Source organism: Carcharodon carcharias, chromosome 9 (genome assembly GCF_017639515.1).
Source record: "Carcharodon carcharias isolate sCarCar2 chromosome 9, sCarCar2.pri, whole genome shotgun sequence".
In the NCBI taxonomy this organism is placed as follows: Eukaryota; Metazoa; Chordata; class Chondrichthyes; order Lamniformes; family Lamnidae; genus Carcharodon; species Carcharodon carcharias.
Window position 1 is genome coordinate 89,716,058 of NC_054475.1, and position 25,620 is coordinate 89,741,677.

Genomic DNA, 25,620 nt, shown 5'->3' on the forward strand with positions numbered 1-25,620 from the left:
TGGGCCGTCTTTTCTGAAAGGACAGAGGAGCATTGATTAGTCCACTCTCTACCTGCAGTGCAATTGTAGCCTGGCCAGCCCCACCAGAGAAGCACCTTGCACACCCAAGCCGTAGCCCTCAAGCCGCAAGGCACTCAGTCCAAGCAGCCAGGGCTCACCCCCTTGGTCATTGACGGTTGGCACGCAGACTCTAACACTCCTGAGCTCCACGCCTGACCTTAACACTTCAACACACTGATCCATGCCAACATGGTACTCACTCTTCCTGGGCACAGCAAGTTATTAAACCTCTTGCAGCGCCGTAACCAGATGCGCTACACATCATGGCTGCTGACCAGTGCTGCCACCTTCTCTTAAGCTCTTTTTGTAATGTGCAGTGGCCTCCTCCTTCCATCCCTGGGAACACAGGTGTCCCTCCTGGTAGCCACCTCCTCCAGAAGGACTACGAAGCACTCATTAGAAAACTGGGCGCCCAACTGACCTGCACTCCCGCCTGGTGTCTGCAGCCACACTGGAAGCTATAAATTCCTCTTGACAACACCGAAGATGTCTTTTTCGCTGGCAGCTTTCCAGGGGCTGCGTGGGCTGTTATTAAACTGGCCACCGGGTCACTACTGGACACGGCGGTTGAGAGGCCCCTGCCCCTGCTCAGCCCTTCCTGACCAGTAAGGAGCCATGTTTCATGCTAGGCGGGCATTACTTGGCCCTCCAGCATGAAATCGCAGTTGGGGCCAGATTACGGGCGGCAGCCTTTTTCCCATCTGCTCCCAGGCCTGCCGAACAAGCCCACCCGCTGAACTCAAAATCTGCCCTATGACCCTATTGATAAAGCCCAGGATGTTGGGTACTATATTAACCACTCTCTCAACCTGTCCTGTCACTTTCAATAACTTGGACACATATACGCTTGGGTCCCCTCTACTCCTGCAACTCCTTTACAATTATACCCTTTATTGTACATTGCCTCTCCTCGTACTTCCTACCAAAATGAATCACTGCATTAAATTTCATCTGCCATTTGATTGCAATTCCAACCTGTCTATGTCCTTATGAATTTCTAATCTATCCTCCTCACAGTTTTGTGTCATCTGCAAATTTTAAAATTATGTGCTGTATGCTGAAGTCTTGGTCATTAATATATAACAGCAGGGGTCCTAAAATCGACCCCTAGGGAACCCTATTATAAACATTCCACCAGTTGAAAAACAACCATTCCAACACTACTCTTTTCCCTGTCACTCAGCTCATTTCATATAATGTTGCTACTGCCCCTTTTATTCCACGAGCTCTAACTTTGCTCATTTGTGCGGCACTTATCAAATGCCTTTTGGAAGCCCATGTGCATCACATCAATTGCATTACCCCCATTAAATCTCTGTTACCTCATCAAAAAGCTCGAGCAAGTTACATTCAGTTGTGCCACTGCCACCTCCCTGCACACAATTTTCTTTGGGCGTCCCTTATAGGCACCCAAGTCTTTCTCTTCTCTGCTATATTTTATCCAGGAGTGTCTGAAGGCCAGATTCAATTAAGTTCTGGACTCTTTTTTAATTGTTTATCACCTTACACTTTTTAAAGAATTTCCTCCACTAGGAGACAATCATAAAATCCCAATAAAACATCTGAAGTCACTGTCTGACATTACATTCAATCTTGCAGAAGGTTCAAAAGTTATCTGCTGTTCCCCAGGCTGCTGTCGACAATTGCTCACACAAATTGTGATGAAAATATGGAACCTTTTCTCCAAAAGGTTGTGAATAATAGGTCAATTGAAATTTTCAAGTTGTAAATCAATAGGTTTTTGTTAGGTAAAGCTATTAAAAGATTAAGAAAAAGTGGTAAACTGAGCTTAAGTAGAGCAGTTGTGATCTAATAGAATGACAGAACCAACTAGGGGTGGGGGGGCAAATGATCCACTCATTCTGTATAATGGGCCGCCCTAATTTCAGTGGAAGAGCAGTGAAGGTCCCAGTTACACTGTGTGAGCAGAGTTTCAGCCAATGTTCTACTATAGTAGATATTTGGGAGAACCCTGAGGAAATTCCAGATGTGTGCGTGTTACGTGATATTGTTAAAATGCCACGTCTAGCAAATTTCCTTGTCATGTTTTCCAAGAATCCATCACAACAAGCAAACTTCACTTCTGAGCAATCCCTCAAAACTATTTTTCCACATCTTCACAATAGCTGCTTGCACCCAGTCCTATTCCCATTCTGTCCCTGAACAACATTGGCATCAAAGGTGGCAATGCTGCATAAAATCTGCTAGTACACATGCATTGCTATAACCATGGGAACCAATATACACTTGTACTTATGTATATATCTATGTTAATGATGAGAGGTAGTACCTTTTCCAACTGATTTAGATGAAGGTAGCAAGATGCCCTGTTTCTCTGCAGTCTAGCCAGATTCTGATCCAGTTGTCCAGCAGAAAAAAAACTTAAAGAATAACTGTACCATTGGAGAGCCTCTATATAATTCTGTCCCTGGAAATTAGGAGAAAAAATGTGAAAAGAAAGTGATTCCCACCCGCTACAAGTCTCAGCCTGATTTCTTAAGGGCTAAAAGATCTGCAATTCCCAGAATTTGCAATCAAGTTATGCTACAACAAAGCAGAATAAAGAAGAAAAACTGTGAGATGGAATTGGGAATATACTAGCAAAGAAACCATGTTGTACAGTGATGCAGAAAGGCCTTAGCAGTAAGTGTTCTCCCTCAAACCTCCAGATGACCACTCAATCTTGGAAAATGTTTAATGACCTGACAGAACAAAACAAGGACAGAGCCACACCTTCCAAAATGCACACGGGTAACCAGGTCTGCCACTTGCAACCATTTTCCCCTCACTGAGCTGAAGTGCAAAAGAGCTTCCCTACTTTCATGGGTAAAGGTTATTTCTATTACGGCCTTAGAAGTATTTACCACACTCAAAGCCTTGTTTGATAAATAATTGTTTGGTTCATAAACCCCGTTGTAGGTTGCCTGCTAATAACTGGGTTTAACTGTATCCTCCACATGCACTGATACTGGATCAGCTGGAGATTGGGGCACCTTGTTCTGTACAATCTGGGAGGAGGTAGTGGCTGGTGAGCAGTGTACACCTCCCGTGGCCCCTGGGCAACCTAGCCTTCCCCTGATCCTCCTTTTTCCTTCATCAAAATAACAGACAGAGAAATGTTTTCTATTCAAATATCACATTGACTTTTCACGATTGGGTGAGGGATAGAAAAGTAAGCTCTGTAACAGAAGAATGGCAATGAAGGAGTAGTCAAGGTGAATTCTTTTTCTTTTGCAAAATGAAACATGACACACAGGAAGGTCACACTGCCCTGAAACTTTGTCATGCATGAGGTAGATCAACTGTAATCATGGGGAGCCTGTATTTACAAGTACTTTTAAGGAGTATTCTACAAGCCTCTTTTCCTGGAGCTTTGCTAGACAGGAGAGGTTATAGCACAATAGGAATAACTCTGTGACCCATGTCCTCATACTGTAAGGCTCCTGTTGGAACTGCAGTGATGAAATTATTATCCTTCTACTGCTTCAGAATCATTTTCAGTGTAAAATTATGCTTATGACTATTGACTTATACCTGACAACAGGTGAAATCAAAAGTTCTGTTGTACTCTCTAGAATCAGATCTATAAATACATTGGTTAAAATATATGGGCCTTGAGTTTTAGCTCACAGGAATGAGAGTGCTCAAAGACAAAAAAGTCTAAAAATTATTGGCCAAAGACAAAAATGCCTGAAAATTTTGTAAATTATACCATTTTTTATGATCTGTAGTGAAATGCAGATACTTCTGGGCCACTTCAAATAGGTGAAACAATGATACTTCAAATCAGTAGAAACATTAACTTTCTCTTTGTTTATCTTCTACTATCATAATGACTATGGAGCAATTCATTTGTATCAAAGCATCAAAATGACCTCAGTATTTCAGGATTCAATGCATTTTGTGCATGTAATACAGACTGAAGTCCATATGAACAACAGAACATGACCTGGTTGGATTACATACACGCAAAGTGAAGCAAAAGACCTTGGCAATGCTTTGCAAACTATATTCCAACATAACTCTATTTTAACTCACCACCAACTTCTCGAGGGCAATTAGGAACAGGCAACAAATGCTGGCCTTGACATTGATGTCATATCCAATGAACGAATATAAATATATATATATAAATATAAACTCTTGTAACTAAACATGAGCCCAAACCCCATGAAAAACTAAGCAGCAATAAAAGAGCATAGTAACATTCAGTATGTAATTATTAAGATTTGCACATCACATTTAGTAATAAATCATATAAATATCTGATTTAATTATTTTGCAAAAATGTTATTATTTTATATACTCAAGTAGGTTTCAGCCAAGCTCTCCATATTCCCTGGTGACAGAAGACTTATTGAGGTCCCTCTCAGGGTACACACACCCCCATAAACGTTTTAATCAGCCCCTCTCCCTCTATCTCACACAAATGCACTCTTTCCAAACCCTCTTCCTCCATTCAAATACTCAGCATCCTCTCTCCTCAACCCTCCGCCCCACTCACTCAGCAGCCCCCCATCCCCAACTCACTCACTCAGCAGCTCTTCATCCCAAAACCTTTTTGTCCCACCCAATCAGCAGCCCTTCTCCCCAACTGCCCTCCGTTCACTCAGCAGTCCCTCTTCCTAAACCCCATTGCCCCCACTGACTCACTTAGCTCTTCCAAACCACTTTTCACGCCCCCCCCACTCACACAGCAGCCCCGCTCCCCAAACCCCTTCCCCCCAATCACTCAGCAGAGCCTATCCTCATCACGACCTCCCTCCCTCACCTCACCCCAGGCCAGCTGAACCCCACTGAGACTCGAGCTCTGCTGCCACTGTGCCCCCAGAACTGCTATCCACCGGGACTCATGCTTTGCTGCTCCCCGCCGGGCCTGCCAAGACTCTGGCTCTGCTGATTTGTCCTCTCCGTTGCCCCCAACACAGGCCTGCTGAACCCCTCAGTCCCGCCAAGCAGCCAGCAGCAGAGCGTGTCCTTCTGGTGAGGTGAGTGATGGCAGCCAGGCCCAGACTGGCACAAGGCTGAGCGACAGTCCCCCCAGGTTACACTCCCAGCCTTGTTATTGATAGAGATTTCCACGCTGAGACTCTTTCCTCCCGGTGTTTGCCATGTTGGACGCAGCAGCTGTCAAAGGGAGCTGGAAATTGGAAAAAAAATTAAAAGCACTGGCTTCCATTATTCAAAAGTTGGAATTCTGCCAAGTGATGGAAATTTCTCAAGGCTGCACTCAGTTGCATTGCTTCTTTGTAGGAACTCAGCTAAATTCAGTTTAAAAGAGAAAAGCAAAATACTGCAGATGCTGCAAATCTGAAAGAAAAACAGAAATACCTGGAAAAGCTCAGCAGGTCTGACAGCATCAAATACAGTTGATGTTTCGAGTCCCATTCACTCTTCATCAGAACTAAGGAAATAGAGAAATGAGGTGAAATGTAAGCCGGTAGAGGGAGGTGGGACAGGTAGAGTTGGATAGGGGGCCAGTGATAGGTAGAGGCAAAGAGGAGATTGCCAAAGATGTCATAGACAAAAAGACAAAGGGGTGTTGACGGTGGTGATATTATCTAAGGAATGTGCCAATGGGGACATTAAGGGTAGCAAGCAGGACAAGCTAGTGGCAGACCCTAGTGAGACACCCTGGTGCACTCCTTCATCACCCCCGACACCTCAACCCCCTCCTACGGCACCTTCCCATGCAACTGCGGAAGGTGCAACACCTGCCCCTTTACTTCCCCTCTCCTCACCGTCCAAGGGCCCAAACACTACTTTCAAGTGAAGCAGCACTTCACTTGCACTTCCCTCAATTTAATCTACTGCATTCGCTGCTCCCACTGCGGTCTCCTCTACATTGGAGAGGCCAAACGCAGACTGGGTGGCCGCTTTGCGGGAACACCTTCGGTCTGTCTGCAAGCATGACCCAGACTTCCCTGTCGCTTGCCATGTGAACACACCACCCTGCTCTCATGTCCATATGTCCGTCCTTGGCCTGCTGCAATGTTCCAGTGAAGCTCAACGGAAACTGGAGAAACAGCACCTCATCTTCCGACTAGGCATTTTACAACCTTCCAGACTTAATACTGAGTTCAACAATTCCAGATCATGAACTCTCTCCTCCATCCCCACCCCCTTTCCGATCCCCCTTTTCCAATAATTTATAATTTTTTTTTTAAAAAAAAATTCTTTTCCCATCTATTTTTAAATTTCTTTCGATCTATTGTTTTATCTCCACCTTTTAGCCCATTTCAATCCCTTCCCCCCAGCCCACCCCCCACTAGGGCCAACTGCCACTAGCTTGTCCTGCTTGCTACCCTTAATGTCACCATTAGCACATTCCTTAGATAATATCACCACCGTCAACACCCCTTTATCCTTTTGTCTATGACATCTTTGACAATCTCTTCTTTACCTCTACCTATCACTGGCCCCCTATCCAGCTCTACCTGTTCCACCTCCCTCTACCAGCTTATTTTTCACCTCATTTCTCTATTTCCTTAATTCTGATGAACAGTCATACAGATGCGAAACATCAACTGTATTCCTCTCCGCAGATGCTGACAGACCTGCTGAGTTTTTCCAGGTATTTTTGTTTTTGTTTCAGTTTAAAAGAGCTCAGAATTTTAAGAGCAAGTTATTTTCTGAACATTGAGTTTTCACCACCTTTTGCACTAGCTTAAAAACATCACATTGGAAGTGGGCCCCACCTATAAAACCAACCAAAGCTCCAGAATGAATTAATCAGCACTGGGAATTTCCTCTAAATTGTGCTGATTTTTGAACCTCTGTGGAGGATCTAAAAATTAATCTGGTTCCTTTGGTTGCAAGGACACTAACAAGAACATTTTAAAAGATTTTGAATATAATTTAATTTGCTAAGAAACTGGCAACTGTGCCACAAGGAAATAGTTACTCTTTTTATTAAAGTCATTTTCAGTCATTTAAAATCCAGTTACTCACAGGTGCTGGATTGACACAGGGACTGAAAATACTTATTTTTTTATGATAAACCAATTTTCAGCTGTATCAAATTAAACTGCACCTAGTTACCCCTCAAATATATCAAGGAATATTTTTTAATGCAATTTTTTTAATGTTTTAAACCACTGCCCAATTGAGCTGATTTCATGGCAAATTTTGCATTGGCAATATGCAACTAAGTTTGAGCAGAATTAACACAGTTTACAGCACCTGAAGTGGAAATTCTACCCTATGTATTACAAAACAGCTGAAAGAAGGAAGCTTAATAGAGGGTGTCAACTTAATATTTTAAGGACGATACTTTACATGGGGCAGGGGGAGGAGTGCAAGCCAGGTGATTTGAAAAAAAATTAAGAAGATTTAATAAATGTATTGAAACATGTCCCCTCATGTGACTGTGTCACATAAGCAGGGACATGTTATTTGTGAAAAATTAAAGTTTTTATTTAATTTTGGAAACTTCATCCCACCCATGGATGAGGTTTCCTAAAAAGTGCAAAGGCCGCTTGGCCTTCTCGCCTGCCTGCCAACCATAAGGGTTGATGGGCAGTGAAAAATTTACTTCAAGTACCTTTTAAATGGTCTTACCGCGCATCATTTTACGTTCAGTCGAGTCAGGCATGCGCCCTCCCACCGAGCTAAAAATCCTGCCCACGGACTTCAATGGTAAAATTAGCTTTCAATAGAAAATAATGTTTGGTGCAAAAAAGTAATTGCAATAGAGAGTGGCTGCCGATGCAGATGACCCAAGTACAGAACACACAGTATACCTTTGATTGGGTTTCACAAACTTCTATTACTTGTGTCTCACCTCAAAATTCCTGGCAGCTCTTTCCCAGAGAACAATGTGAAATCGAGTTAGAATATCTGATGAAAGTCGTTTCCCTGTGTAATGACCTAAAGATAGCGATCAGAAGAAATTGACCACAATGAAAATATGCAGTAGTGGTTGACAACTGTGGAATAAACATTATCATTCATCTTCAATAAGAATGATACATTTCTGCCTTGACCCACTGATGCTGTTTGCTATAAAAGTGGTTCTCAAAAACTTAATTCCCAGCAAATCAGTCTGTGAGCCGTCACATTTGCAGTACTTTTAGATCATTAGCTTTAGCATAAAACCTGTTTCTTTTCAATAAAAACTGAACATTCTTTATAAAAAATGTGTAAAACATATTGTGAAGTCAGAATCAATAAAGAATGTGGAACTGTATAGTCCAAGCTATTTAATATAAATCTGACGGAGTTATATTTAACCTATGCCATACTCGTCAGGCAACCAAGACAAAGGTAAGTGTCACGATCCCAGCTGATGTTAATACTGCACAAGTCAGATCCGAGAGTGAAACCTGGCTTGATAAATCTTAACTTCGTTTCTTTTCAGAAACCATGGAGGAAAGTTACTGAACAAATGTACAGCAGTCTGCAGATGAACTTTTAATATAAAAAATCTAACATTTATAAAACAAGAAAAATGAACTGTGTTACACCGGACAAAAAGGTTGGAAAGATCTCAATACAAACACAATAAAATGATCCAAATATTCACTATTCCTTCATCCCAGCTATATCTTTACACACATACAAACGCAGAAAGATAAAACAATTTACCATATCTATCTTATATTCTAATATTCAGGGTAAGTATGTGATACATGTGAACCAACTGGTGAACTGTGGTCAGAAACACCACACTCCAAGGTAAATGACAGATGCTACCAAAGCAGATTTTATGGATTTCTTAACAACCCACCCAGAAACTTGTCACACCGTGAGCCAATTAGTCTCACTGAAACTCTGGGTAAGGTTTTGCCCTTGGCTGAGGCGGTTGGGCAGTCGACCACAGCCTGCAATCGGCTCCACACCGCAATTTCACGCTGGCGGGCCAATTAAGCGCTGCCTATGCAGGCAGGGGAGGAGGGAGAGCCGGGCCTAGCGCATACTTTGCGCATGAGCACGAAAGAGTGCTTCAATCTCCCTGAGGCAGCTCTGTGCCTCAGGGAGATTGAAGCGCTTTTTAAAAAAATTAATAAAGACAGTAGAAATTAATAAAACATGTCTCCTCATGTGACTCTTTCGCATGAGATGGAACATGTTTTTAATTCCAAAATAAAGTTTTTATTTAATGTTTATTTACTTTAGGAAACCTCATCCCACTTGTGGATGAGGTTTCCTAAAAAATGTAAAGGCTGTTTGGCCTTTTCGCCTGCCCGCCAACCGTAAGGTTGGACAGGCAGCGTAGATTTGAATTTAACTGGCTTGTTAATGGCCTTAATAGGCCTTTTAATTATCAGCGGGTGCGCAGCAGACTCCGCATGCCCAACATCATCACGCATCATTTTACACTCGGGCGTGCGCCCACACGCCTAGCATAATATTCTGCCCTCTGTCTTTCTCACAAAGGTTTCCAATCTCCATGTTTGAAGAACTCACTTTGGAATTCCCTACAAATGTTGCTCCCACTTGGCGGCTTCAACAAGTATCCACCTCCAGGGTTTCAATCTCGCTTTCTGAGATTCCTTTTCCATGGGTCCCCGAGTACACTCACGCTTCACCTTCCAAGCACACTTTCAGATCTTCGGCTGTGCCAAGCAGAACACCACTGCTCCAAAAAGGTACATTTCCATATGGCACGGAGCATGGTCACCAACCTTCAGCTGCCCTCTCAGATATTCAGGACTTCTCTCGAGCCCACTTTGCTTCAAGTCTGCTCCCCACAGCTCTCTCTTTTAACTTGGAGGTTATTTCTCTGCTCCTTTCTCTCAACTTAATAGGATCTGTTTTTGATTGCTATGCTTGTCCTTTACCTGGGAGTATCTTCTGGGCCTTTTTCTGATCCCTGTCTTTGTCCCTGCCTGAGACATTCTTCTGGGACCTCTCCCTGTCCCCCTCTCCGTGACCTGCTCCCTGGGACACCTTCCTTCCAATGGCACTCCAGTTCACGTCACCTGACCTCCAATTTTGCGCCGTTTCACTTCTTTGCTTCTTTTCTTCCGCACACATGTGCAGGGTCAGTTCCCGGCCTGAAGACACAAAAACTAACTGCACGTGTGCGGCCATTTCCGAGCCGGCACATGCGCAGGAAATCCGAGCTCCCGACCTCCAAGGTAAGTATTCGAGTTTCACAAAAGTAAGCAAAGTCCAAAACAGAGAATTGCCCTACGCTGACATCCCACACCAGCATTCCTTACCAAAGAACACCATCGGTGGCAAATGGACAGACTCTCTCATGCCTAAAATGAGGTTGGTTTGACTATAAGCATCAGGAAAGCAAATTTCATGGACCAGGATGGTGCTATATCACCATCTATCAGTATTGACAATTTAGCACTGGAGCTTGTTGATTGCTTCACATATCTATGCTCCACAATCACCAGCAATCTGTCACTTGATGCTGAAATCACATATATATCGCTAAAGCTGCAGCTGTTATGTCCAAGCTGAGTAAGAGACTGAACAACAATAACCTGGCTGGGAACAACTGTGAGCCTACCAAGCCTGCATCCTAAGTGGGTTCCTCTACAGTAGTGAGACCTGGACAACATATGTGAGGCAGGGGAAAAAGGCTAAACAGTTTCGACCTTTGCTGCTTCAGTTGTAGCCTCGGTCCCCTTGGCAGGACAAGATCACCAACTCGAGAGGTCCTGGAGCGTGCTAATTCTGTCAGCATATGCTCATTGTTAAGCAAACGGTGACTGCGCTGGCTCAGCAGTGTTCATCGGATCAATGATAGCCATTTACTTGAAGACCTTCTGTACAGTGAACTAGCTGCTGGGTCACAGCATCTTCGCAGTTCATAACTCCACCACAAGGACATCTGCAACTGAGATATGAGGATGATGGGCATTAACACAGACAACTGGGAGGCAGTTGCCGACAGCAGTGACCTCTGGAGCCTTGATATTTGGAGGGATATTGAGAGGCAAGCAGAAATGGATAGCTCAGCTGGCTAAGAAGAGGGCCCAGGGAAAACAGCAGCCAGTGATTTCCTCTGCAGCAGGGACTGCCACGCCAGAATGGAGCTCCTCAGCTACACCAGGCGATTCTTAACACAAAGTTGACCACCACAGTGCAAACCATCATCTTACGAGAAGGAAGGCTGCCAATGATCATGATGCTCATCTGAGTACTGATCTTGAATACTGTTTCTACTTCAGATGAAAGAGGTTCAAGACAGACATTCAAGTCTTGAAGGCAAAAGAGCTAAGAACAAGAAGGCAAATCAGAAGGGTGAGTTATGAGGTAAGATTGCAGAAACTGGACTTCCAAGTATTGAAAGGAGGTAACTGAGAGGTGACATCAAAGAGGTGCATGTGTCACCAAAAGGTAAATTCAGAAATATATTTCAAATTCTGCCCATAGCAAAATGCATAGCTCATGTTGGTAAAAGACAAATTTAGGGCTGCTCTCAGGGACTGTAGCATTCTGGTTATGTTAACATTGCTCCACAGAACCAAAGAACCATGGAAAAGTTACGGTGCAGAAAGAGACCATTCAGATCATTGTGTCTGCGCTGGCCAAAAAGAGAAAAAGAAACTAGCCCGCTCATTTTAATCCCACTTTTCAGCACCTGGTCCATAGCCTTGCAGGTTACAGCACTTCAGATGTAGGTCAGGTACGTTTTAAATGAGTTGAGCGTTTCAGCCTTAACCAACTTAGGCAGCCCACCACCATCTGGGTGAAAAAGGTCTTATGTCCCCTCTAACCCTTCGACCAATTACCTTGGGCAGAATTTTGCCCTTGATGGGCGGGTGGGCCCCACCGGCTCAGCGATGGGCAGACAGCCAATCGCCGCTGCTGCAATGGGCCCCGCCGCCATTTTAAGTTTGGCCCGCCCAATGGGCCACCCAACAGGAAGCGCAAAGCATTTCCTGTGCGGGGGAGGGGGGATTCCCCAACTGTTGAGTGCGCTCTTTTGCGCAAGCACGTGAAAGAGCGCACATCTCCCTGAGGCAAAGTGCTGCCTCAGGGAGATCGCTGAAAGGCTGGCAAATATAAAAAATAGAATTAAAAAATCATTAACATGTCCCCCTCATGTGAAAATGTTACACGATTTGGGACATGTTAATGAAATAAACAAAAACTTTATTAAACGTTTTTAAAACCGCTATCAAACCTCATCCCACCACTGGATGAGATTTGTAAAGAAATCAGCTACCCAGTATGCTGAGCCGAAGTTCGCACAGGCCCCTCAAAATCGTCGACGATTGGCAAGTTAAGGGCCTTAACGAGGCCTTTAATTAATGGTGGGCTGCATAGCGGCCCACCGACCAATATATCGCGATACCGCGCGCTGACGTCAGGACGCTCACGCGACATCAGCACACGACATTTTAAGTGCTGGCATGCAGGCTCCGCCACCGGCACACCAGCCAGAAGATTCTGCCCCTTGAATCTATGCCCCCTGGTAATTGACTCCTCAGCTAGGGGAAACAAGTCTTTCCTGTCTACCCTATCTAGGCCCCTCATAATTATGTACACTTCAATTAGGTCACCCCTTAGCAAAACAACCCTAGCCTATCCAATCTCTCCCCACAGCTGCAATTTTCAAGCCCTGGCAACATTCTTGTAAATCTCCTCTGCACTCTCTCGAGAGCAACTATGTCCTTCCTGTAGTGTGGTAACCCAAACTGTACACAAAATTCCAGCTGTGGCCTCACCAGCGTTTTATACAGTTCCATCATTACATCCCTATTTTTGTATTCAATACCTCACCCAATAAAGGGAAGCATTCCATATGCTTTCTTGACCACCTTGTCAACTTGTCCTGCCACCTTCAAGGACCTGTGGACATGTACTCCAAGATCTTGCACTTCCTCAACCCCTCTTAATAACTCCCTGTCTATTGAGTACTTCCTGCTTGGTTTACTCACCCCAAATGCATTACCTCACATTTTTCCGGTTTGAATTCCATTTGCCACTTCTCCGCCCACTCAACCAAACCATTGATATCATTCTGGAGTCGACAGCTGGCCTCTTCTCTATTAACTACATGGCCAACTTTTGCATCATCTGCAAATTTCCCAATCATGCCTCCCACAGGTAAGTTGAAGTCCTACCAAAGCAGCTGGGGAAATAGAATTAATTAAATATACCTGGAATTAAAAAACTCATCTCAGTAACGGTGACCATGAAACTGTTGGATTGTCATAAAAATCCATCTGGCTCATGTATGCCCCTACAGCAAAGAACTCTGCCATCTTTACCCGGTATGGCCTACAAATGACCAAACAGTAACGTGTCTGACTCTTAAATGATCTCTGAAAAGGCCTAGCAAGCCACTCAGCTGTATCAAATTGCCATGAAAACGTAGAAGAATAAAAGCGAACAGTCCACCCAGCATCAACCTCGGCACTGGAAAGGACAAAGGCAGACCCTGTCCACTCAACTCTGCAAAGTTCTCCTGACATCTCAGACTTGCGCCAAAATTGGGAAAGCTGTCCCACATACTAGTCAAATGCCAACCTGACATGGTCTTACTCACAGAATCATATCTTACAGTCAATACCCCAGACTCCCCCAACACTACCCTAGGGCATATCTTGTTCCATCTGCAGGACGTACATACCACAGGTGACGGCACAGTAGTGTACCACCCAGACCCCATGAAGCCTCACAGCTTCAGGTCAAGCATAGGCAAGAAAACCTCTTGCAGGTTATTACCTACCGCTCTCCCTCAACTGATGAATTCAAACTCTTCCATGTTGGACACCACTTGGAAGAAGCACCGAGGATAGCAGGGAACAGAATATACTTTGGAGGGGAACTTCAATGTCCATCACTAAGGATGGCTCGGAAGCACAAATACAGGCCCAGCTGGCGAAGTTCTTAAGCACATACCTGCTAGACTGGGCCTGCGGCGGGCGGTGAGAGAACCAACAAGATAGAAAAATATACTTGACCTTGTTCTTACCAATGCACCTGTTGAAAATGCATCTATTTGTGGCAGTATTGGTAGCAGTGACCACGATATTGGAGGCATAGTCCTGTCTTCACGCTGAGCACATATTGCATCATGTTCTGGGCCAAAGCTACAATGTTGATTACATAGCCTCAGAACAAATTTCACAGCTCAAAACTGGGCATTGGTGACATGTTATGGGCCATCAGCAGTAGAAGATTGTATCTGACCACAATCTGTAACCTCATAGCCCAGCATATTCCTCCCTCTACCATCAAGCCAGGGGATCAATCCTGGTTCACCAAGTGTAGGAGAGCATGCAAGGAGGCAGAGCTAGAAATGAGATGGCAATCCGGTGAAGCTACAACACAGGGCTATATGCAATAGAACTAAAATGTATCAAATCAAAGCTCTGTAGTCCTGCCACATCCTGTCATGAAGGGTGATGGACAGTAAAACAACTAATCAGAGGAGGAGGCACCACAAACATCTTCCCCATGATGGAGGAGCCCAGAACATTGGTGCAAAAGACAAGGCTGAAGAATTTTCAACCATCTTAAGCCAGAAATGCTGAGCGGATGATCCATCTCGGCCTCCTCCTGACACCCTCAGCAACTCGGATGCCAGTCTTCAGCCAATTCGAACCAATTTACGTGATATCAAGAAATGGGTGAAGGCAAAAGAAACAGCATAACGTTATGGGCACTGACAACATTCCGGCAGCAGCATTGAAGACTTGGGCTCCAGAGCCAGCCAAGCCCTTAGATAGGCTGTCTCAGTACAGCCACAACAAAGGCATCTCCCCGACAATGTGGAAAATTGCCCAGGTATGTCCTGTCCACAAAAAGCAGGATGAATCCAATCCAGCCAATTGCAAGGAACGCCAGTAAAATTGAAGTCAATGGGAATCGGGGAAAAACTCTCCACTGGTTCGAGTCACACCAAGCACAAAGGAAGAAGCTTGTGGTTGTTGGAGGCTAATCATCCTAGGGCATCACTGCAGGAGTTCTTAAGTGCAGTATCCTGGCCAAAATATCTTTAGCTGCTTCATCATATATTCCTCCACCATGAGCTCAGAAGTGGAGATATTTGCTGATGATCACAGTGTTTAGTTCCATTCACAGCTCCTTTCATAATGAATCAGGCCTTGCCCACATGTTGCAAAGCCTGGACAATAATGAAGTTTAGGCTAATAAGAGACAACTAACTTTTGCACCACACAAGTGCCAGGCAATGACCATTTCTAACATGAGAGACTCTGAACATCACCACACTCCTCACCGACATTCAATGGCATTACCATTGCTGAATCCACACCATCCACAACATCCAGAGGGTGTCGCCAAAAACCAGAAGCTTATCTGAACAAGTCATTATGGCTGCAAGAGTGGGTCAGAGGCAGGGAATTCTATGGTGGGTGGTTTATCTCCTAATTCTACAAAGCCTGACTCTCATCTGCAAGGCACAAGTTGGCATTGTTATGGAGTAATCCCAATTTGTCTGGATAAATGCAACACCAACACTCAAAGTTCAATACCATCCAGGACAAAGCAGCATGCTTGATTGGCACCCCATAGATCACCTTAAACCTTCACTCCCTCCATCATTCTTGCAGTGTAGCAGCACTGTGTACCATCTATAAGATGCACTGCCGCAACTTGCCAAGGCTCCTTCCACAGCATCTTCCAACCCACAATCTCTATCAGCCAGGAGAACAAGGCAAGCAAGCACACGGGAACACCACTACCAGCAATTTCCCCTCCAATCATATACCATGCTATCCTAGACAAAAAAACAGTCACTGTCACTGGGTCAAAATCATTAAACTTCCTCCATAACAACACTGTAGGTGCACCAACACTACACGGACGAAACACTTCGAGAAAATGGCTCAACACCACCCTTCCAAAGGACAATTAAGGATGACCAATAAAGGCAGCCCTTGCTAGTGACATCCACATCCCATAAATGATTTAAAAAAGAACATTGTTCTTCACACCGAGCTTCATCAGTACATGGAACAGACCGAGGTGGGCTGGTGGAGGCAAAAACTCAGGAAATTTTAAAAAGCCTAAAGTTGTGATGGGGTATGAGAAGTTAGATGAGAGTTTGTTGCAACTTTTTTTCCTGAACAGATGAGCCAAGATGGACTAAATATTCTATCTGGAATCTTGAGTAAACTTACTAACTTAATTTTGTATAGGACCAATTCTTTGAAATTTTGTTTTTTCCTGCATAATAAAGGCGGAATTGGTTGGCATTGCTGTTCGGGGCATAAGTGGTTGACCAAACATAATTACATGGCAGGCAGCCAATTAACAAGTTGGAGACACAATGTCCAGTGAATCAAGTGTTGGAGACAAACAGGAAGGTTCCAATCTTGGCATTAGGTGACAGGAGCACAAGTACTGGTCCATTTTTAAATGGCGGTCAGGCCTATCTGAAGTGATTCAAAGCTTCCCACATCATTGTGCCAGCCGTTGCAAGCACCCACCCTCTTACACAGACCAAGGTCCTTCATCCCTCATATCAACAGCAATCATCGCTCAGACCAAGAGCCATCATTGCCCATGTTTCTAGTGCAATGGGGGAACAGGATGCTGAAAACAGGGGAATGTCTCAGGGCAGACAAAAGGTGGCCCAAAGGTTCAGCAATGCCTCCCTGCAGGTTCTTGTCCAAGCTGCACAAGAGTGCCTGAAGGTGATGTTCCTTGTAGATGGCAAGAAGATAGCCTGTGGCTTGACCATGGGAATCTGGGTGGAGATGGTATTGGAGATTGCAGCCATGGGGTCCAGCAGTGCATTCGCACTGCCAGGATGAGTTGACTGAATGCTGAGTACGCTATTGCTTTCATGTGTGCAAGACACGATGGGTCTCAGTGTAGGGAGGGTTTGGCTGGATGGGCGAAAGATTTGTATACTCCAGCAGCAGCTGCCTCATGAGGAATGGCGACATGTGGGGGGCAGGCATCTGCCTCTTGTTGCCAGCATCCTCCAAATCCTGTGAGAGTTGATGTGTGTGTGTGACATCTGGGAGGGTCCATCATGACGAATGCCAGTTGATTAGGGGGCAAGTTGATTATTGCATGGCAACTCACTTTTTACTTGTCTGCAGGAGAAAAGGACCCAAAACACCAGGGAAAGGAAGAAGGCGGTTGGAACTGTGCCAGACATCCGAACTCCTGACACCAACTGAGGAGGAGGCTTTTGACCTGGTCAGAGGGTGGCTGGGCTAAAACGATAGCAGGATCAGAGTAAAGCGTGAAGATAGTGAGGAGCCCTCAAGCTTAGTGTCCACTGCTGGGTAGAAAGGAAAAGGTGCGTCAGATGTGAATGGGAAGAGGAAATGGGAAGGCATTGCCCTAATTGTTGTCTTCTCCGATGCAGATTATTATACACTGAAGAGCTGGGCATTGCTTCAACAGGAACCCTGCATACCACCTCTGAAGAGGAGGATGTTGAACCCTCAGAGAATATAGTATCACACCATTCCCCCGTAACCTCTATCAATGCAGATACTTTCATGCCAGTGGGTGTGTGTTCAGGGCACAATTCGGGCTCACAATCTGGGAAGCACCTCACACCTGCGCAGCTGCAGCTGACAGGGGGCCATGGCAGTCGGAGAACTGTTGGAGGCAAGGCACATATTGAGCTGCAAACCGATAAAGGAGGTGGTGGCATAGAGGTATTGTCACTGGACTAGCAATCCAGAGACCCAGGGTAATGCTCTGGGGACCCTGGGAATTCAATAAACATCTGGAACTAAAAGTCTAATGATGATCATGAAACCACTGTCGATTGTTATAAAAACCCATCTGGTTCACTAATGCCCTTTAGGGAAGGAAATTTGCTATCTTTACCTAGTCTGGCCTACATGTGACTCCAGATCCAAAGCAATTGGGTTGACTCTTAAATGCCCTCTGATGCCAAGCAAGCCACTCAGTTGTATCAAACCGCTAGAAAGTTAATAAGGAACGAAATCAAATGGACCACTTGGCATCGACTTCGGCACTGAAAACGACAATGGCGAACTCAGCCCTGTCAACACTGCAAAGTTCTCCTTACTAACACCTAGGAGGCAGTTCCCAAATTGAGAGAGCTGTATCACAGATTACTCAAGCAACAGCCAGACATAATCATACTCACGGAATCATACCTTACAGGCAATGTCTGAGACACCACCATCACTATCCCTGGGCATGTCCTGGCCCTCGGCAGGACAAACTCCAGGAAAGGTGGCAGCACAGTGGTGTACAGTCGGGAGGAAGTTGCCTTGGCAGTCCTCAACATTGACGCCAGACCCCATGATGTCTCAAGGCATTAGGTCAAACATAGCCAAGGAAACCTCCTGCTGAGTACCATGTAACACCTCCGTATCTTCAACCCACCACACCCCCACTACGGTGATGAATCACTACTCCTCCATGTTGATCAGCAATCGGAGGAACCACTGAGGGTGGCAAGAGTGCAGAATGTACTCTGGGTGGGGGGCTTCAATGTCCATCACCAAAAGTGGCTCAGCAGCATCACGACAGGCTGAGCTGGCTGAGTCCTAACAGACATAGCTGCTAGACTAGATCTGTTGTAGATGGTGAGGGAAGCAACAAGAGGGAAAACAACTTGACCTCATCCTCACCAGCCTGCCAGCGTAGGTGCATCTGCCCATGACAGTGTCGGTAGAAGTGACCACCAAACAGTCCTTGCAGAGATAAGGTTTTGACTTCACATTGAGAATACCCTCCATCACATTGTGTGACACTACCACCATACTAAATGGGATAGATTGAGAACAAATCGAGCAACTCGAGACTGGGCAATCATGAGGCGCTGTGGGCTTTCAGCAGCAGCAGAATTGTATTCAACCACAACCTGTAACCTCATGGTCTGGCATATCCCCTACTCTGCCGTTACCACAAAGCCAGGGGATCAAACCCTGGTTCAATGAAGAGTGCAGGATGGCATGTCAGGAGCAGCAACAGGCATACCTAAAAATGAGGTGTCAACCTGGTGAAACTACAACACAGGACTACTTGCATGCTAAAGAGCATAATCAGCAAGCAACAAGCAGAGGTAAGCGATTCCACAACCAACGGATTAGATCTTAGCTCTGCAGTCCTGCCACATCCAGTTGTGAATGGTGGTGGAGAATCAAACAACTCACTGGAGGAGGAGATTCTACAAATATTCCCATCCTCAATGATGGGGGAGACCAGCACATCATTGCAAAAGGTAAGGCTGAAGCATTTGCAACAATCTTCATCCAGAAGTGCCAAGTAGATGATCTATCTCGACATCCACCGGAGGTCCCCAGCATCACAGATGCCAGTCCTCAGCCAATTCGATTCACCCCACATGATATCACGAAAAAGCTGAAGGCATTCAATATTGCAAAGGCAATGGGCCCTGACAATATTCCGGCAATAGTAATGAAGACTTGTGCTCCAGAGCTTGCCACATCCTTAGCCAAGCTGTTCCAGTACAGTTACAACACTGACATCTATCCGGCAATGTGGAAAATTACACATCTATGACCTGCACACAAAAAGCAGGACAAATCCAACCAAGCCAACTCCCTCCCCATCAGTCTACTCTTGATCATCAGTAAAGTTATGGAAGGGGTCATCAACAGAGCTATCGTACAGCACTTGCTTAGCAATAACCTGCTCACTAACGCTCAGTTTGGGTTCAGCCAGGATCACTCAGCTCCTGATCTCATTACAGCCTCGGTTCAAACATGGACAAAAGAGCTGAACTCCAGAGGTGAGGTGAGAATGACTGCCCTTGACATCAAGGCAGCATTTGACCGAGTGTGGCATCAAGGAACCCCAGCAAAACTGGAGTCAATGGGAATCAAGGGGAAAACTCTCTGCTGGTTGGAGGCATACCTAGCACAAAGGAAGATGGTTGTAGCTGTTGGAGGGCAATAATCTCAGTTCTAGGACATTCCTCAGGATAGTCTCTTCAGCCCAACCAACTTCAGCTGCTGTGTCAATGACCTGCCTTCCATCATTAGGTCAGAAGTGGGGATGTTTGCTGATGATTGCACAATTTTCAGCACCATTCAAGACTCCTAAGATGCTAAAGCAGTCCATGCCAAAAAGCAGCAAAACCTGGATAATATCCAGGCTTAGGCTGACAAGTGTCAAGTAACATTCATGCCACACAAGTGCCAGGCAATGACCACCTCCAGCATGAGAGAATCTAACCATCGCCCCATGACATTCAATGGCATTACCATTGTTGAATTTCCCACTATCGCCATCCACAATGTTACCATTGACCATAAACTGAACTGGATGAGCCATATACATACTATGGTTACAAGAACAGGTCAGAGGTTTGGAATCCTGTGGCGAGTAACTCATTTCCCGACTCCCCGAAGCCTGTCTACCATCTACAAGGCACAAGTCAGGAGTGTGATGGAACACTCTCCGCTTGCCTGGATGAGTGCTGCTCCAACAACACTCAATAAGCTTGACACCATCCAGAACAAAGCAGCTTGCTTGATTGGCACCCCATCCATAAACATTCATTTCCTCCACCAACAATGAACAGTAGCAGCAGTGTGTACCATCTATAAGATGCACTGCAGGAACTCACCAAACCTCCTTAGCACCTTCTATACCCATGACTGCTACCATCTTGAAGGACAAGGACAGTAGACACATGGTAACGCCGCCGCCTGGAAGTTCCTCTCCAAGCCACTCGCCATTCTGATGTGGAAATCCTTCAGCTGGATCAAAATCCTAGAACCCCCTCCCTAACAGCACTGTGGGTGTACCTACACCACATGGACTGGAGCGGTTCAAGGAAGCAACTCACCACCACCTTCAAGGGCAATTAGGGGGGTGCAATAAATGCTGGCCTAGCCCATGAATGAATAAAAAAATGTCAAGGCTGCGGCGTTGGTCACACAAACCTTTCAGGAGTTACAGCAAGAAAAGCGAAACATCTGGTGATGCTGCCAGAGGCTATGCTCAGATCATGGAGGAGTCCATCCAGGAATTGAGCTCTGCCGTATCTCAGGCATGTGAGTGCATGCTTCCTCCATGGAGAGGTTGGCAACTCTCATGAAGAGCCAGATCCAGCATACCACTTATGTGCTATTGGATATGCACTAACCTGCACACTATTGCTTTGACCATGAGCTCTATGCAGCAGTAGCCAGGTGAGAGGGAGCAAAGCACCTGAACTCCATTCCAGGTGCCCCTCCATCTCCAGTAGGTGCCAAGTGGCAGCCTGCTGTATATGGGGGCTCCTCTCAACGTGCTCCAACAATGCACAAGTGCCTCCGTCGGTTACCCGATTGCCTCCGGTAGACATGGCCACAGAGCAGGTAGCTGCAGGAGCCATTCAGCATTCTAGGGTCCTTCAGGAATCATGCACCCAAAGGACGGCTGCCAAGGTCCTCTCAAGTCTGCCTCCACCTCAGCTGCAGATACCAGGGCCACACCTCAGCGGAGCACTCAGAAGTGTATTTGAAAGAGCACCCAGTTGCAACAAAAGGCACAGATGGGTTAAACTTAAATAATGATTGGCCTTTGTGTCTCACTAAATTGTGTTGGTACATTTATTCCTGAGACCTTTATTCAGTTACTGTTGTCTCCTCACTCGCAATGTGAACCCTTGCACTCTCCTCTGCCTGTCTAGAGGAAAGCAGAGTCTGGCCCTCTCGCAGGATGGGGCAATGTGCACGTAGAGGCTGGGTGATGGACGCTGATAAGTACGAAGTGTGTGGATGTGGATTAGTGTTCCTAGGGGAACCCAAGGGCCTCAAGCCTGCTGGAAGTTGGTGTGAATGAAGTTGTCATGAGCCTCCCTTGTACGTCTCTCCAAGGCTCTTTTTTTGGGTATGGTGGCAGTCTTCTGTTTCATGAGACAAAGCTTTGTGCCATAGTGGTCAACACTGTGTTAAGCATTGCCTGATGTGGCTGGTTCTGCTACATTTACTGTAGAGGAAAACAATGGACTGAGAAGTTGCATGATTCCCCCACCTCTGTTTTCTCTAGGCCCTCTTCTCGGCCAGTTCAGCTTCTCGTTTCTGCTTGCCTATTCCAATGACCTTCAAAACAGTCAGGCTCCAGAGGTCACACTCATCAGCGACGGTCTCCCTCTTGCCAGTATTAATGTCCACCATCTTCCTATGCTGTGTGCTGGTGTCCTAGTAGTGGAGGTATGGACACCCAGGATATCATGGCCTAGTGGCCAGTTCACCATATAGAAGTTTTTTGGATAGATGGCCATCATCCACCCAATGAGCATTGCCGAGCCAGCACAGACTAGATAAGTCATTGGCTTAGCAATGAGTGATGAAAGTTGCACAATCCAGGACCTCTAAGTTGGTGAACTTGTCCAGCCAAAAGATATCAAGGATACATCGGAGACAACATATGCTGTAACTGTTCAGCCTTTTCTCCCATCAAGCGTATGTTGACCAGGTCCCACTACTGTAGAGGAGTGCGCTGAGGATGCAGTGTTGGTAGATTTCCAGTTTGGTGTTCCCAGTAAGGTTGCCGTTGTTCTGCACTCACGTACTCAATTTGGACATAACAGAGGCACTTTTGCCATGCGTGCGTTGATTTAAGCATCAAGTGACAGATTGCTGGTGATTGTGGAGCCTAAATATGTGAAACTATCAACAGTCTCCAGTGTCACATTATCCATGCTGCTAGAAGGCAGTACAGCAACATCCTTGACCATGACATTTGTCTTCCTGATGCTGATGGTCAAATCAAACAGCATCAGAAAGTCTGTCCATTTGCCATTGAAGATGTTCCTCAGTAAGGAATGCTAGTGCAGCATCATCAACGTACAGCAACTCTCTAATGAGGACTTGGCGTACCTTTGTCTTGGGTCTCAGAAAATCAAGGCTGAACAGCTTTCTGTCAGTTTTGATATGCAAGTAGACACCCTCTGTAGATGACCTGAAGGCACATCATAGCAGTAGCTTAGCAGCATATCATAGCAGCAGAGACCATCCTGCTCTCATGCCCACATGTCCATCCTTGGCCTGCTGCAAGGTTCCAGTGAAGCCCAACGCAAACTGGAGGATCAACACCTCATCTTCCAACCAGGCACCTTACAGCCTTCCGGACTTAACACTGAGTTCAACAACTTCAGACCATGAACTCTCCCCTCCATCCCCACCCCCATTTTTCTCCCCTTTTTTCTACATTCACTTTTTACCCATTTATTTTTATTTGTATTCATTCATCCATGGCTGTATCCCCTCGTTTATTGCTCCCTTCTATTCCATTTTCGGCATGGGCCAAATTTTTGGAGACCCTGAGCTGTCCAAATGTTAGGGTTCAATCTTGACCTCCCCGGCTGAATCTAAAGGAATGCAAGGCATTCCATTTGGCACTGGCTTGGTTGCAGGAGTTGCCAGAAAGATGACATGCTTAGACATCAGTCTGCCTTTGGACTCCACTCCAGATTTTTTTGTCAGGGTTTACTCCTTCAGCCTTTCACGCTGCCAAGGTATCTATAAGACAGTGGAGCCTTTTGCCCATCACTAGGAATTTGGTTTATGAGTCTGAGGGCATGTCTGCATGCTGGTGACTCTGCACATTGCATGTCTTGGGGCTAAATCTCCTCCAAAATCCTCTGAAGCTTTAGCACCACATCTCTCTCCTCAGAACAGGAGTGAATCTCCTCCAAGTCCTCTAGCTGAAAGGCCTCCCCCTTTGCTGCACAAGGTTACACAGAGAACAACAGACAACAGTGATCATGGAACCCTCACTGGGTCATACTGCAGCACCCCACCAAGAAGGTCTAAACAACAGAAACAAATTGATTGTGACCCTAGTTGACTGGTGGTAAGCATTGTACTATTCTGCAGCATTAGCAGCCATGTCTTGACTGGGTACTCCTTGTCCCCGAGGATCCATCTCTGAAAGTGTGCCTGGGGCTGGAACAACTGTGACACCTGGGAGAGACAAAGGACATAGGCGTCATGGATGCTCCCTGGGAAACAGCAGGATGCGCTTTCAGTGGTACATTGATTGAATAGAATCCCTTCTCTTCCTGTTGATGAAAGCTGCAGGGTTGTCCAAGGGAGCTTTTATGGCCACGTGTGCAATCAATTATATCCTGCACCTGTGGAAAGCCTGCACTGGCCCTGAAGCCAACACTCCACCTGGCCATCAGGATCAGTTTGGCAGAGCGCAAACTCTCCAACTCTTTTAAACAAGGCATTGGTGATCTCCTTAATGAAGTGGTGAGCTGTTGCCTGGTATATCCCACACATTTTCCTAGTGGATCCCTGGAAGGAGTCAGATGTGTAGAAATTCAGCGTGAAGCTGACCCAGAAATTCAAGTGACTTTCAGAGTCACAGGCATTGAGTGCCCACCCAGTTCCATGGATTGCAGGTCATCTTGCAGCATTGCGCACAGGTAGTGACAGGCCACCTTGACAGCCACAGTCTTCTCTGGCACTGGCATTCCGACATCTGGAAGCAGTTCATGTGGCTTCAGAACAGCCTGTCTTCTGACTCACTCCTGCTGTTGTTTCCCAGAACATCCTTGTGCAGCCTATCCAGCCGCTGGTTGCACCGCTTGCTGTTGCTACACTGACGTTGGTACTGGCTGCTGTCTGATCCACCCTTGCACTGCTTCGCTACTTTTCCACTTGGAGTCCAGGAGGACCAGGTGGATGAGTCCTGTGTTTCTTTCACTCCCCTTTTACAGGCTGCTGCCTTTGTACGGCATATCCTACAGTGGGTCCCAGGCCTTGTTGGTGCACCTGGTGCCTGCAGCTCTGCATCACTGACCTGTCCCTCAGTTTTGCAGCTCTGCCCCTCAAGCTTTGGGGCTCTGTCCCTCTGCTCCTCAGAGCTGTCTCTTAGCTTTCTGACTGCCCTTCTGAATTGTCCCTTAGCTTGGAATTGGCTGGCCTCCTCTTCCTTTTGGATAAATATCCACCTCAACAGAAAGAAGCTCTACAAGGGCTAACCTTCCCCTCAGAGTCGGAGGCTTCGCCCCAATATGGTTGTATTGTTGGGGATCCAACAGCCTGTGATCCCCATGCACCACATGTTTAATTCACAAGGTAACATTTAATTCCATTCAGAGGTGTGAAAATGCCACACAAGTATCTCTTCAACAAGCTCAATTACATTCCCGCTGCTTCCATGCATCATTTCTGTCTCAATGCCTTCTTGCCATCAGCGTAACGTGGCCCAAAATCACCAGAGCCAGGCATCTGACAATAGCGCCTTCCATGCAACTCTATGGCTCCCCTCCCCTCCCACCGGTTCATTAGGCTCCATTAAATTCTGCCGTGTGTGGGGGCCCTTCACCTTGGTTCCTCAATAAAAATAATCTTTTTCAATTTACTCTTTAGTTCATCTCTTGCCTCAATCGAGTTACAAAATATTGGCAAAAAACAATGTACAAACTAACTTGAAGGATAAATGTGTTGAAAGAGCATGGAAAGGAGACAAACAACCATAGCACACATTATCTCAAAGAAGATAAAAAGGGAAGACAACTATAATGGTTCTAACCAATAAAAGCTCAAACAACACACGACACACATATTTGGAAATGAACAAAGGCAACAAATATTTGAAGAATTTAATGGATTTCTGTTTGTTAATGGAAAGATTGTTTCCATGCAGTGACTCAGTTAAAAAATTATTTCCTCCAAATTTGTGTAAAAGACCTGAAATTTTGCCACATGC

The 25,620-nt window shown here is 45.7% G+C and overlaps 1 protein-coding gene across 1 annotated transcript in view; it reads right to left on the bottom strand.

Annotated features, from left to right (window-relative positions):
• tex11 (testis expressed 11) overlaps positions 1 to 25,620 on the bottom strand; it is a 196,183-nt gene that overhangs the window by 85,080 nt on the left and 85,483 nt on the right. The window contains exons 13-14 of the mRNA XM_041196149.1: positions 7,844 to 7,929; positions 2,351 to 2,488 (exon numbers count right to left, since the gene is read on the bottom strand). Of these exons, the coding sequence (XP_041052083.1) occupies positions 2,351 to 2,488; positions 7,844 to 7,929 (224 nt within the window). The remainder of the gene's footprint in view (positions 1 to 2,350; positions 2,489 to 7,843; positions 7,930 to 25,620) is intronic.